General features: G+C 34.3%; 2 protein-coding genes across 2 annotated transcripts; one reads left to right on the forward strand and one right to left on the reverse strand.

The window, feature by feature from the left end:
* Positions 1-1,652: 1,652 nt before the first annotated feature.
* On the forward strand, positions 1,653-5,865 carry LOC125824331 (probable WRKY transcription factor 32). The gene is made up of 5 exons (XM_049503685.1): positions 1,653-1,948; positions 2,612-2,664; positions 3,442-4,121; positions 4,223-4,381; positions 5,334-5,865. The coding sequence occupies exons 1-5, from the start codon at positions 1,684-1,686 to the stop codon at positions 5,689-5,691; spliced, it is 1,515 nt and encodes a 504-aa protein (XP_049359642.1). The 5' UTR covers positions 1,653-1,683; the 3' UTR covers positions 5,692-5,865.
* A 677-nt stretch (positions 5,866-6,542) lies between these two features.
* LOC125824680 (uncharacterized) lies at positions 6,543-10,551 on the reverse strand. The gene is given in 7 exon segments (XM_049504071.1): positions 6,543-6,827; positions 7,232-7,371; positions 7,635-7,738; positions 7,813-7,870; positions 8,330-8,415; positions 8,417-8,467; positions 10,457-10,551. Coding segments are annotated over 7 exon segments (819 nt in total).
* Positions 10,552-10,693: the final 142 nt, after the last annotated feature.

Consider the following 10,693-nt stretch of genomic DNA (forward strand, 5'->3'; position numbering starts at 1 on the left):
ATAAAAATTAATAGACATCTTATATTATATAAATAAATACTTAATTTGGATTTATATTATATATAAATATCCAAGGAATTAAGAATAAAGAACTTGTAATTTTGATGTCGTTTATTTAATAGTAATAATAATAACTGATGTTGTGTGAATGTATTTTATATGTATAATTATATATATGTTAGGCAATTACCGGTGTCTTTCATCAAGTTAACTTCTTTGTTTGAATGATTTCTGCGGCTACTAACTTTATATATATATATATATATATATATATATATATATTAAAAGGGATCTAACAACAACATTACTTCCAAAACTATAAAAATCAAATAAATTATATCTTACATTTACTTAAATTGTGAGAATATGAGAATTTTTTCGGTTTTGCTGCAAAAAGGAATGTTCTCAATTAAAAAATCAGTCAATCGAGAAAATCAAGAAATGAAATAATCCTAATAAAAAACAAGTTCATGAGAAAGGGAGAAAATAATTTAGTCGAGTCTCTTTATAATAATTACCATCTATATTAAAATTATACTATCATATTTTTATTGGAATGTTTAATCATGTTATATTATGCTATATGATTTTATAACAATTAAAAATATTAAAATAAATATTTTTATTCGTTCATTTTTACTTGTCAATTATACTAAATAGATATCTAGTACACTATAATGCTATTTTCATTCTATATTAAGCGTAGATAACAATTATAAGATAATTACTTCCAAAATAACTTATTCCCCAATCAAACGTACCAAATGTCTCAACACTTTAGTTTTTAGTACTATAAATATAATAAAAATACTCCATGTTATTATTTGATTGGTTCTTTGATCGATTGGTTTATTTTTTAAAAAATGACTAGAGTTTTGATCGAGCTCCTTGAAATAATTTATTATTTTTAAATAATCGATCAAATATGATTCGTTATACTAAAAATATTTTTTTTGAATATTTAAACGATCAAAGTTGGTTTTTTTCTTGGGTAAAAAAAAATCGAGAGTGATTAGTTTTTATGACAACAACTTGTTCAACATAGTCTTACAAATAGGACTTTGAAAAGGGTAAAATGCATATAAATCTTACTTATATTTTATGGAGATAGAAAAGTTATTTTTGAGAAAGCCTTAATAATCGATATTACACGTAGCAAAGCTAATAAAAAATAAAAATTACAAAATTAAAGAGGAAATATTAAATCATAAGGAAAGCATTACAAGAGCATCCAAAGAAAAAGAACAATAACAATAATCAAATAACACGATAACTGAAGCACATAAAATAACATTGATAAAAAGATTGAAGAAAACTATGAGAATAATGATGCTACTATTACTCGAGATCAAACCAATTAAGTTAAACTATTCTTCCGTGAATCCAACAATTATTCAGTAGATTTTCGCCATATTTTTAATAATATTTTTCTAATAGTCATTATTAATTTTAAAATTCATATTTGCTCTACTTTAATAAACTTAAAGAAACTAAAAATGTTCAAGTACTATATTTAAAGGACCAAAATACACATAAATAAACAATTATGTAAAAAGGAAAAGTTAAAAGACAAATAAAATAAAAACAAAAAAATCACTCTAAAATACCTTTACCTTCTTTCTTCCTCTTAATTCATTTTTCACACACACAAACACACTCACTGTGTGTTCATCGGAATCCGCCATGGATGACGAAAACGAGAGCTCCAAATCAGCTGCACTCAAAAATTCAAATCTAAAAGAAGACAAAATCGAAAATTCCTTCGTACACAACGACGACGACGGAGTAACTGGTGCTAGCAGTGGAGCTGAGAGTTTACGAGAATCAAAGACGGAAGCTTTAATTTCAGAAACCCTAGCTCATCCTAATGTAGAATCATCCTTACAAATTGAAATTGATAGCCAATCCGAATTCGATTCAGAGTTCTCTCCCTCTTACCAACTTTCTGGTACTATTCAATGCTGTTTAATTAGTTGTATTGCCTTTTTGTTTTGAGAAAATTGGGTATGTTCATTAGCTCATGTTTCTATACATTTGAACCGTTTTTTTTATAATCGTGGTGTACCGGACTCCACTAATTCCACGAGATATCTGTTATCTTCCACTAGCGTATTAGGTAATTTGGTGCACCAATGATAGATTATATGAGGAAAAAATACAATTTATGTGACATGATTTCGTTTTTTAGTTAGTTCCAAAGAAAACGACACATTTTTATTATTTAGTAACAATTTAAGGTTAATATCTATGTTCACCCTTAGTGAGTGTTTCCAAAGTTTTTCTTTTCTAAATTTCGTGTTAACTATCAAGTCTAATAGCATTGCATAAATTGGGATGAAGGAAGTAGTAGTATTTTGTCTATGTTGGGAATTGAACCTGTGATCTTAGGATGCTTAACATCTTCATTGACTACTAGGCCACGCACTTGGTGCTATACATTTGATTTTTATTTCCTGTTTTATGCGTATATAAGCGTAAAATGCAGAATTAATGGTCAAAAGCACAGCTGAAGTATTACATTTTTGGGAGTTTCCTACTTGATCATGAGTTGTATATGCATGCTTAATTGTCTACGAAAATTCTGTAATTATTGTGTTGAATAATCTGACAGAAGTACCAGTGGAATATGAACTGCCCTCGTTTGGTTTCTCGAAAAAAATCAAGGTATGCAATTTCTTTCTTTTGACTTGATATTTTATTTTGATATGATAGTTTATCTATTTCGAGATGTGGGAGACGTTTGAGTGGATTCACAGTGGTAGCATATTCTTATTATATTGTAGAGGTAAGGTCTGCATACGCACTACCCTCCCCAGACCCCACTTATGGGATTACAGTGGTTATGTTGTTGTTGTTATTGTATTTTAATATTTTAGTTTTTCAATTATCTTGTTATAATAATCATAGGTGTCAATGTATCTGAATAGTACTTGCTCAAAAAAAACAGTAGGTGTCTTCCCATCTGTCTGAGCCTTAGGGTTATAGTTACCCGGTACTCGTGTTGGTGGAAAGTACTCAAGTAGCAGGTACCCCGTGAGGAATCAACATGATCCTTTGGTTTTGGATAAATTGAAAGCAAAGGTAAGAAACCTTAACAAGTGTCATATGGTGACCATCACATTGCCACTCTAATTCATAATATCTCATATTGCAACATTATTTTTGACGTGATGCTATAAATAATTAATAGTCAAATTATGTTTGTAGGTTAATACATTACGTTTTCCAGAGTATCTGGTTTCGGCTTTTCTGTTTATAATAATGTTATAATTTGGGATCCCAGCCTTTAGTGCTAAATATTAGTACACAAAACTGTTACCTTTGTCAAAAAAACAATGTTATACTTTTTACTAAAAAGTTAATTCAGACAATTGCTGGAACTGGATATGTATATTTGTGGGATGGGTTGACAACAAATGAGTCATTTCATGTTGTATGCAGGATAGAATTAGTGTTACAAAGCCTGGAACTTTGAGTGCTCAAACACGAACAGAACATCAGCGACGTGTGCCTGATGCCGCATCCTCATTGGAGCTGTCCTCTATATCCGTTGCACAGTCCATTTCATCAGTGCCAAGCGCAACTCTAGCAGAAAGACGATCATCAGCAGCAGTAAATTGTAGCACAGGAGAAGTGGTTAAGCAGAGTTCCGACACCCAGGTTCTACCTCTTATACCAGTTCTAAAGACACCAACTCGCGATGGGTACAATTGGCGGAAGTATGGTCAAAAGCAAGTTAAAAGTCCTCAAGGTTCTCGGAGTTATTACCGATGCACTCATTCTGAGTGTTGTGCCAAGAAGATTGAGTGCTCTGATCACACTAATCGTGTTATGGAGATTATTTATAGAAGTCAACACAATCATGATCCACCCCCAATAGTAAATAGCTCAAGGGAAAGCAAGTCTGCAGTATTGTCTTCACCTACCAATGGCAAAAGTATAATAGCTCATCCAAGTAGAAATCCTAGTGAGACCGTAGTATCCTCCTTAAAAGAAAATTTGCAAGAAAGTTTACCAATTGCTGAGACAGCAAATCAGGATTCCGGTGGGTCTGACACTGACACTGACACTGAAATCACTATTAAAGAGGAGCATAGTGACGAGCCTGGACAAAAGAAGAGGCAAGTTTGTATTCAATTTTAGTTATTTCATTTTTCTGCTTTTCATCTTACTTGTGTCCAAAACCATATGATTTATCTCAGTTCTCACCTATGATTTCCAGGTCGAGGAAAAGTGATGCAAACTGTTCTGAATCTGTTTCTAAACCTGGAAAGAAACCCAAACTTGTGGTGCATGCTGCTTGTGATGTAGGAATCTCAAGTGATGGCTACAGATGGCGAAAGTATGGACAAAAAATGGTGAAGGGAAATCCCCATCCAAGGTACTGTATTATTTTATGCCGTACACTTGATAAATCATTTGATTGCTCTGCCTGCCTTACGCTGAAATTCTAAGAGCTGGAAGGGAGTTATGCCACATTAAACACATTTCTTGAATCATACTGGAGTTTTTTCTATTTTCTCCGCTTTGTTTCCTTTTGTTTGGATTGTGCTGATGGATGAGAGTTCTATTCTTCATGCACCCTATTCTGCTCTGTTAAACTAAGTTGCTCGGACTCTTCAAAAATGTCGATGGATGCATGAGGGATACTCCAAAAGTAGTGCGTTTTCAGAAAATCCAACATGGGTGCAGCAGCATTTTTGGAGACTCCGAGCAACATAGTTGTTAAATGCTATGGATGAGAGTGTCATTCATCTTTACACCCTATTCTGTTCTGTTAAGACTTTGGTATTCTTCAGGTAAATAATTCCTGCTAGTTTTCCGTTTCAAGTTAAAATTTCTTTTGATTCAACATCAATATGTATGGTCCTATGTAAATTCCCCTCGGGAAATCTTAGTAGCTTAGTTGGTTGACTACCTGAACTTTCACCTTGTTGGTGAGGGTCCGATTCCAACCTTGTAATCCCCTCCACCATTTTCCCTTCCCCTATCACCAATTTTTGGAAATAAAAAAGAAAGAATGGTCCTATGTAAAAGGTTATGGACATGCCAAGCCTTGAGGCAAACAAAGAAAACAACTTGTGAAACGGCATATTCTAGCTTGGTAACGTTCTCTTCCGAGCAGACAATTAAGTAGGTTGTACTTTCATTCATATGTAAACCGATTTCTAAATGTAGGTTTATTCCAATATTTACATATTGACAACTGTTCTCACATATTACTTGTTTTTATCTACTTTACGTTTTAAGTCATATCTTGGTCAAAAGTATACTTCATTTTGCTTCTTTCGTTCTCCTGTTCTGTCCTGAGTTGTTTCCTGGATGACCTTTAGGAACTACTATCGCTGTACATCAGCTGGATGTCCTGTTCGAAAGCACATTGAGAGGGTTGTAGATACCACAAGTGCTTTAACAATAACATACAAGGGAGTACACGATCATGACATGCCCGTACCCAAAAAACGTCATGGTCCACCGAGTGCACCTCTCATTGCTGCTACTGCCCCTGCTTCCGTAACCAATATGCATTCTAAGAAACCTGAACCGCTACAACATCAAAAATCGACCACACAATGGTCCGTGGATAAAGAAGGTGAGTTGACAGGTGAGAAATTGGATGTTGGAGGAGAAAAAGCAATGGAATCGGCTCGAACACTGTTGAGTATTGGATTTGAAATAAAGCCTTGCTAAAATTGTTTAGCTGCTTTGATTTTTTTTTCTTGCATTTATTAGTTTTTCTTTATAGGGCTTTCTTGTAGAAATTTAGAAGAGTGTACCTTTTTTTATAGTCCTCCAATATATAGATAGTCTATACTCAGTTATGTACATTATTGTGGAGCAAAATAATAGAACTTAAGAGGAACATATTGTGATGTTTGTCCATTTGCATCTGTTTCTTCTATTTATTAGCAAGTTTTAGGAGAACTTAGGTTGGACATGAATCAATTTAGCATATAAATTGTTCCTTTTTTTTAGTATGCTTTCTTTAGTATTTTGTTGGCTTCTTCAGTCTTCTTGTTTTCTTTATTCGAACTACTTTGTAATGTTTTTAGTTTAAGTCATGGGTCTATCAGGTCTACCTTCGTACCGCTGGAACCAAAAACCCTTGACGTGCACCTAACTCACACTTTTCACATGCTGAGTCCTTACCACTTGAGAGGTGACTACTTTTAGAGAGTTGGGACCTTTCTAGAACAATAACAACATACCCAGTGTAATCCCACGGGTGGTGAGAATGTCCTACTTTCTGATTCAGGGAAATGTTTAAGATGGTAGCTTTTGAAGTTGTAACAATAACACTACACCACTATATACAACAAAAAAATTACCACCACTTCACTCAATTTTGATCTTGTACTAACAATAATCTACAAACCTAAGCATCTATAATGCATAGAAATCGTCCTCGTCTCTGTACACAATGAGTTCTGCTACTAATCTGTGTGAGCTTAGACGATAACGAGATGATACAAGTGAATTGGATCGTTAAAATGCTCAACGATACGATCACACCAAATGAGAGACTCAGGTCAATGATTGATCTACACATTTAGATCCTTCTGTTTTCCTTCAGTAGCTGCTAAACAGACTTGAAATCTGAAGCAGATGATAAGATGATCATTTGTTATACCAGCAACTTGCATGAAGGAATAGACAACAGTGGGTCCCACGCCACGGAAACCTCTCCGAACTAGGTCCTTACTAATAACGTCCGATTTTGAGGTCTTTACCGGAACTTGATGAGGATATCGGAATCTGCCAAGTATAGGCTGTTGGTTCACAAAGCTCCAGATATACTTGTCAAATGAACCAAATTCAGCTGTTATCTGACATAAGCAAAAACCAGCACAAATTTAGTTGCAATGACTATTGAAATACTTTAATAGCTAGATGTGGAACTTCACTTCATACACAATAGTTTCAAGTTAGTGATTAACAAGAAGGTAAGACGAAGGGGAGCCTTGGCGTAACTGGTGGTAGAGTTGATGTGACCATGAGGTCACAAGTTCGAGCTGTGGAAACAGTCTCTTGCAGGATTAGGCTACGTATAATAGACCCTTAGTGCACCCGGCTGCTCCTCCAGTTAACAAGAAAGTAAGATCACGTGTAGTGAATTCTCCCCTCAAGAGCTAGCTTTTAGGGTTGAGTTAGACGCAAATGCCATATCAAATGCAAATACAGTCGAGGTAGGCATTTGCTAAAGCTAACTGAATAAGAGCAAAGGATATACCTTCGACACTTGACGGGCATTTTCAATGACTGCTCGCAGTTTAAGCTCTGATAGTAGTGAACATGCTGTACTTCCAGGTGCTAAAATCTTCTTTTCGTTCAATTTCGACACTGCTACAGGATCAAAATCTGCAAATACTTCTCTGCATCAAGAAATATTTCACCTTGTTAACGAGAAAGACTTTCTATATTGTAATATCAAATTTAGATCATTGTAGGAACTCATAAACTTCAAATTTCGAATTTGCCTCTAGAAAAGAGTAGAATGGGAAGACGAAGAACTAAGGTATTAGTGGTTTGTCGAGCATTTGACAAACTTACACCATCCATTTCAAATAGGATTTGTCTCCTAGGCACACGAGCAATCCAACCTGTAGGATTTCCTTTACTCGTCCCATTGTTACTGTGAAATATGAATACAAGTACCTGAATATGTCTTCTTTTAAGGATGGAAGGCCATGTGAGTTCAGCCAAAGCTCCACAAAGAACAAGAAGTTCAAATAATCTCCTAAACAAATACAACAAGAATTAGCCATCTGTATTCAGTGAATGGATGCTCTGAACAACAATCTTGAAACTTACTTGTCATCATGGACCGGAACTCCCCATTCTTCGTCATGAAAAATCGCGTAAGATCGATCTGATTGGAGAGAGAAGCAGTATAAGAAACTAAAAGTTCAAGGTTCCAACATAACAAGGAATATACATAGTGTTCTATTCTATCTAGCTTTCCGAAACCAAGCTGATATATCTACCTGGTGATGTTTTCTGAGAACCAACTTTCTGACATAATAGTCAAACACACACCTGAATTATCACTTTTTCGCGAGTTTCACATTCCAACTATCAGTTGTTCTCTTTTCCTATCTGAACTATCACCTGGTTCAAGAAAACCGGGTGATAGTTCATACCAAGGTTGCATACCTGAATCATGCAGCCCTACAAACCTTAAACTCCCTCCAGATTCAGCTCGAATATTCATATATAACGATTTGAACGTTCTCATATAATGAATACCTAGCTACCGGCCATCATCATGATAACATGAACTTTAAAATCGAAAACCAGATCTTCTAAATGGGAAGAATCAATAACATACCAGTACTGGTTGTCACCCAAGCACATCTTCTCTTTGTCTGCAAACCTTCAAGTGAAGAATCTGATGCATTGTCTGAAACAACAGTTAGATTTCGACGTGAACTGCTTCTTCCTACTAGGAGTACTACTAGATTTACAGCTGGTACAAGGATTGCCCTTGCTTCTGAATCAACCACATTCATTGACTTTACCCTTGAAACACCCGACATTTTACGCGAACTTCCCTCCTCCAAATCCTCAAACATTGCTGAAATGTAGAGACAACAGATCAAGAGCGGAGATGAGTCTCAACTCTCAAGTTACGAGTTCAGCAAAATCCAGTAGTTTTGACTCAAATCTTGTAAAGTGTTCGGAAATCTACTAAATATGTACAAATATGAGTTTTTCTAATCAAAGATTCAAACTTTAAAACCCCATTAAACGTTCAATATAACACTAAATATTCAAATGCACACAAAAATCTCATCCACCTCTGACTAAAGACAAGATTCAAGATTTCAAGTTCCTACATTTCCATACATAAAACTATATTATAAACATCTCAAAGATTCAAACTTTAAACAACAACAACATAATCACTGTAATTCCACAATTGGGATCTGGAAAAGGTAGAGTGTATACAAACTTTAACCCTACCTTTGTGGGTTAGAAAGACTGTTTTCGATAGGTCCTCGACTCAAAAAAAGAAATTTTTGAAACAAGTTGCTCGAACTTTAAAACCCCATTATATTAAACATTGCAACATATCCATAAATATTCAAATGCACAGAACAAAAATCCCATCCACCTCAAACTAAAGATAAGATTCAAGATTTCAAGTTCCCACATTTCCATACAATTACAACAACAACATACTCAATATAATCCAACAAGTGGGGTCTGGGAGGGTATAGGACGTCTGCAGACCTTACTCCTACCTTTATGGGGTAGAAAGGTTGTTTCGGATAGACCCTCGTCTCAAAAGAAGTGTAACCAAAGTAGAATAGAAGGGAAAACAACAACAACAAAATAGCAAGATCAACAAAACAACCAAAGCATTTTCCTCTTTTCAGTATTTCATTATAATCTGTGGAGGAAACAAAAATGCTGACATTATAAAGTGATACTACTACTCACTCTCTGTTCCATATTACTTGTTCACTTCCCACTTTACGTGCTTCTTAATTAATAATCATGTTTTTCATTGATTTTTTTTTCTTTTCTTGGTTTTAACTCTACTTTAACTACTACATTTTGAAAGTAAAGTTTAGAGGGAAAAAGAAAACATGAGAACAAGAAAAGATTTGATTTTGAATGTGGTAATGGGAAAGAAAGTGTAGAAAATGACAAAATGGTCCCTCTTGTTTGAGTTAGGTTCAAATTTTATTTATTTATTTTATAATATGAGCTAGCTTTTACGCAGCTCGACTAATTTCACAAGATATCTGTCACCTCACACCTTGAATCTGAAATCATCCTCCCAAATACAAATATCAAATATCGAATATCGAATAGAACACCCCCAAAAGTGAATGGGTAAGTATTTCTTTACTTCATATGTTTTGGAAGACATGCATTGCTAAATTTGTTGAAGCTAGAATGTGGAATCTTCACTTGTTTTCTCATATTTTGATGCTTGTGTCCAATCATCAATCTAATCCAATAATTCATCCATACTACTAAAAAAATAAAAATAACAATAACATATTCAGTACAGTTCCACAGTATGGGTCTGAAGAAGATAGTGTAAGTAGATCTTACCTCTAATTCAAAAGGTGAGGTAGAAAGGTTCATTCCGAATTTCCGATAGACCCTCTGCTCAAGACAGAAACAGATTAGAAAAAGAAGTAATGAAAATACAATACACAAAGAAAATTAATAAAAACAATTGATAGCAGCAGAACAGTACTACAACAATAATTTTATAATCGAACTACACGAAACAACATATAGTAAAATAAATCAAACAAAAAACTACGAGAGTACTATGGCTACTAGGAAGAGCAACAAGACAATACACTCCTAATTATTATAGATGCACTCCTAAGTCCTACCTACTAATCTTCTATCCTAATTTGTGTCCTTCACATTTTCTACTTAAGGTCATGCCCTCAGTAAGCTATAATTGTGTCATGTCATGTCTAATCACATCTCTGAATACTTCTTCGATCTATCTTTATCTCTACTGAATCCATTTGTAGGTTTCTTTAGTTTTCTCATGGTCTTCCTCTTAGTTGTTGACATTTCTTGATAACACAAATTGGAGAAAATGATAGAAATAATTTCTACTTTTGTTTTTCATTAAATATTTGGTACCTTTTTAGGGTCAACTAATCTAAATTCATATCCAAAAATTTATCGTAGGATAAACTATTTTCTATCGGAT

Source organism: Solanum verrucosum, unplaced genomic scaffold, assembly GCF_900185275.1.
Source record: "Solanum verrucosum unplaced genomic scaffold, falcon-dt-bn FXZP01000022.1, whole genome shotgun sequence".
Taxonomy (NCBI): domain Eukaryota; kingdom Viridiplantae; phylum Streptophyta; class Magnoliopsida; order Solanales; family Solanaceae; genus Solanum; species Solanum verrucosum.

Bases quoted from the DNA above. Each gene is read 5' to 3' on its own strand.
- LOC125824331 (XM_049503685.1), top strand. From the start codon at position 1,684: ATGGATGACGAAAACGAGAGCTCCAAATCAGCTGCACTCAAAAATTCA. The intron at 1,949-2,611 runs GTACTATTCAAT...ATAATCTGACAG, and splicing joins TCCCTCTTACCAACTTTCTG to AAGTACCAGTGGAATATGAA. The intron at 2,665-3,441 runs GTATGCAATTTC...TGTTGTATGCAG, and splicing joins GTTTCTCGAAAAAAATCAAG to GATAGAATTAGTGTTACAAA.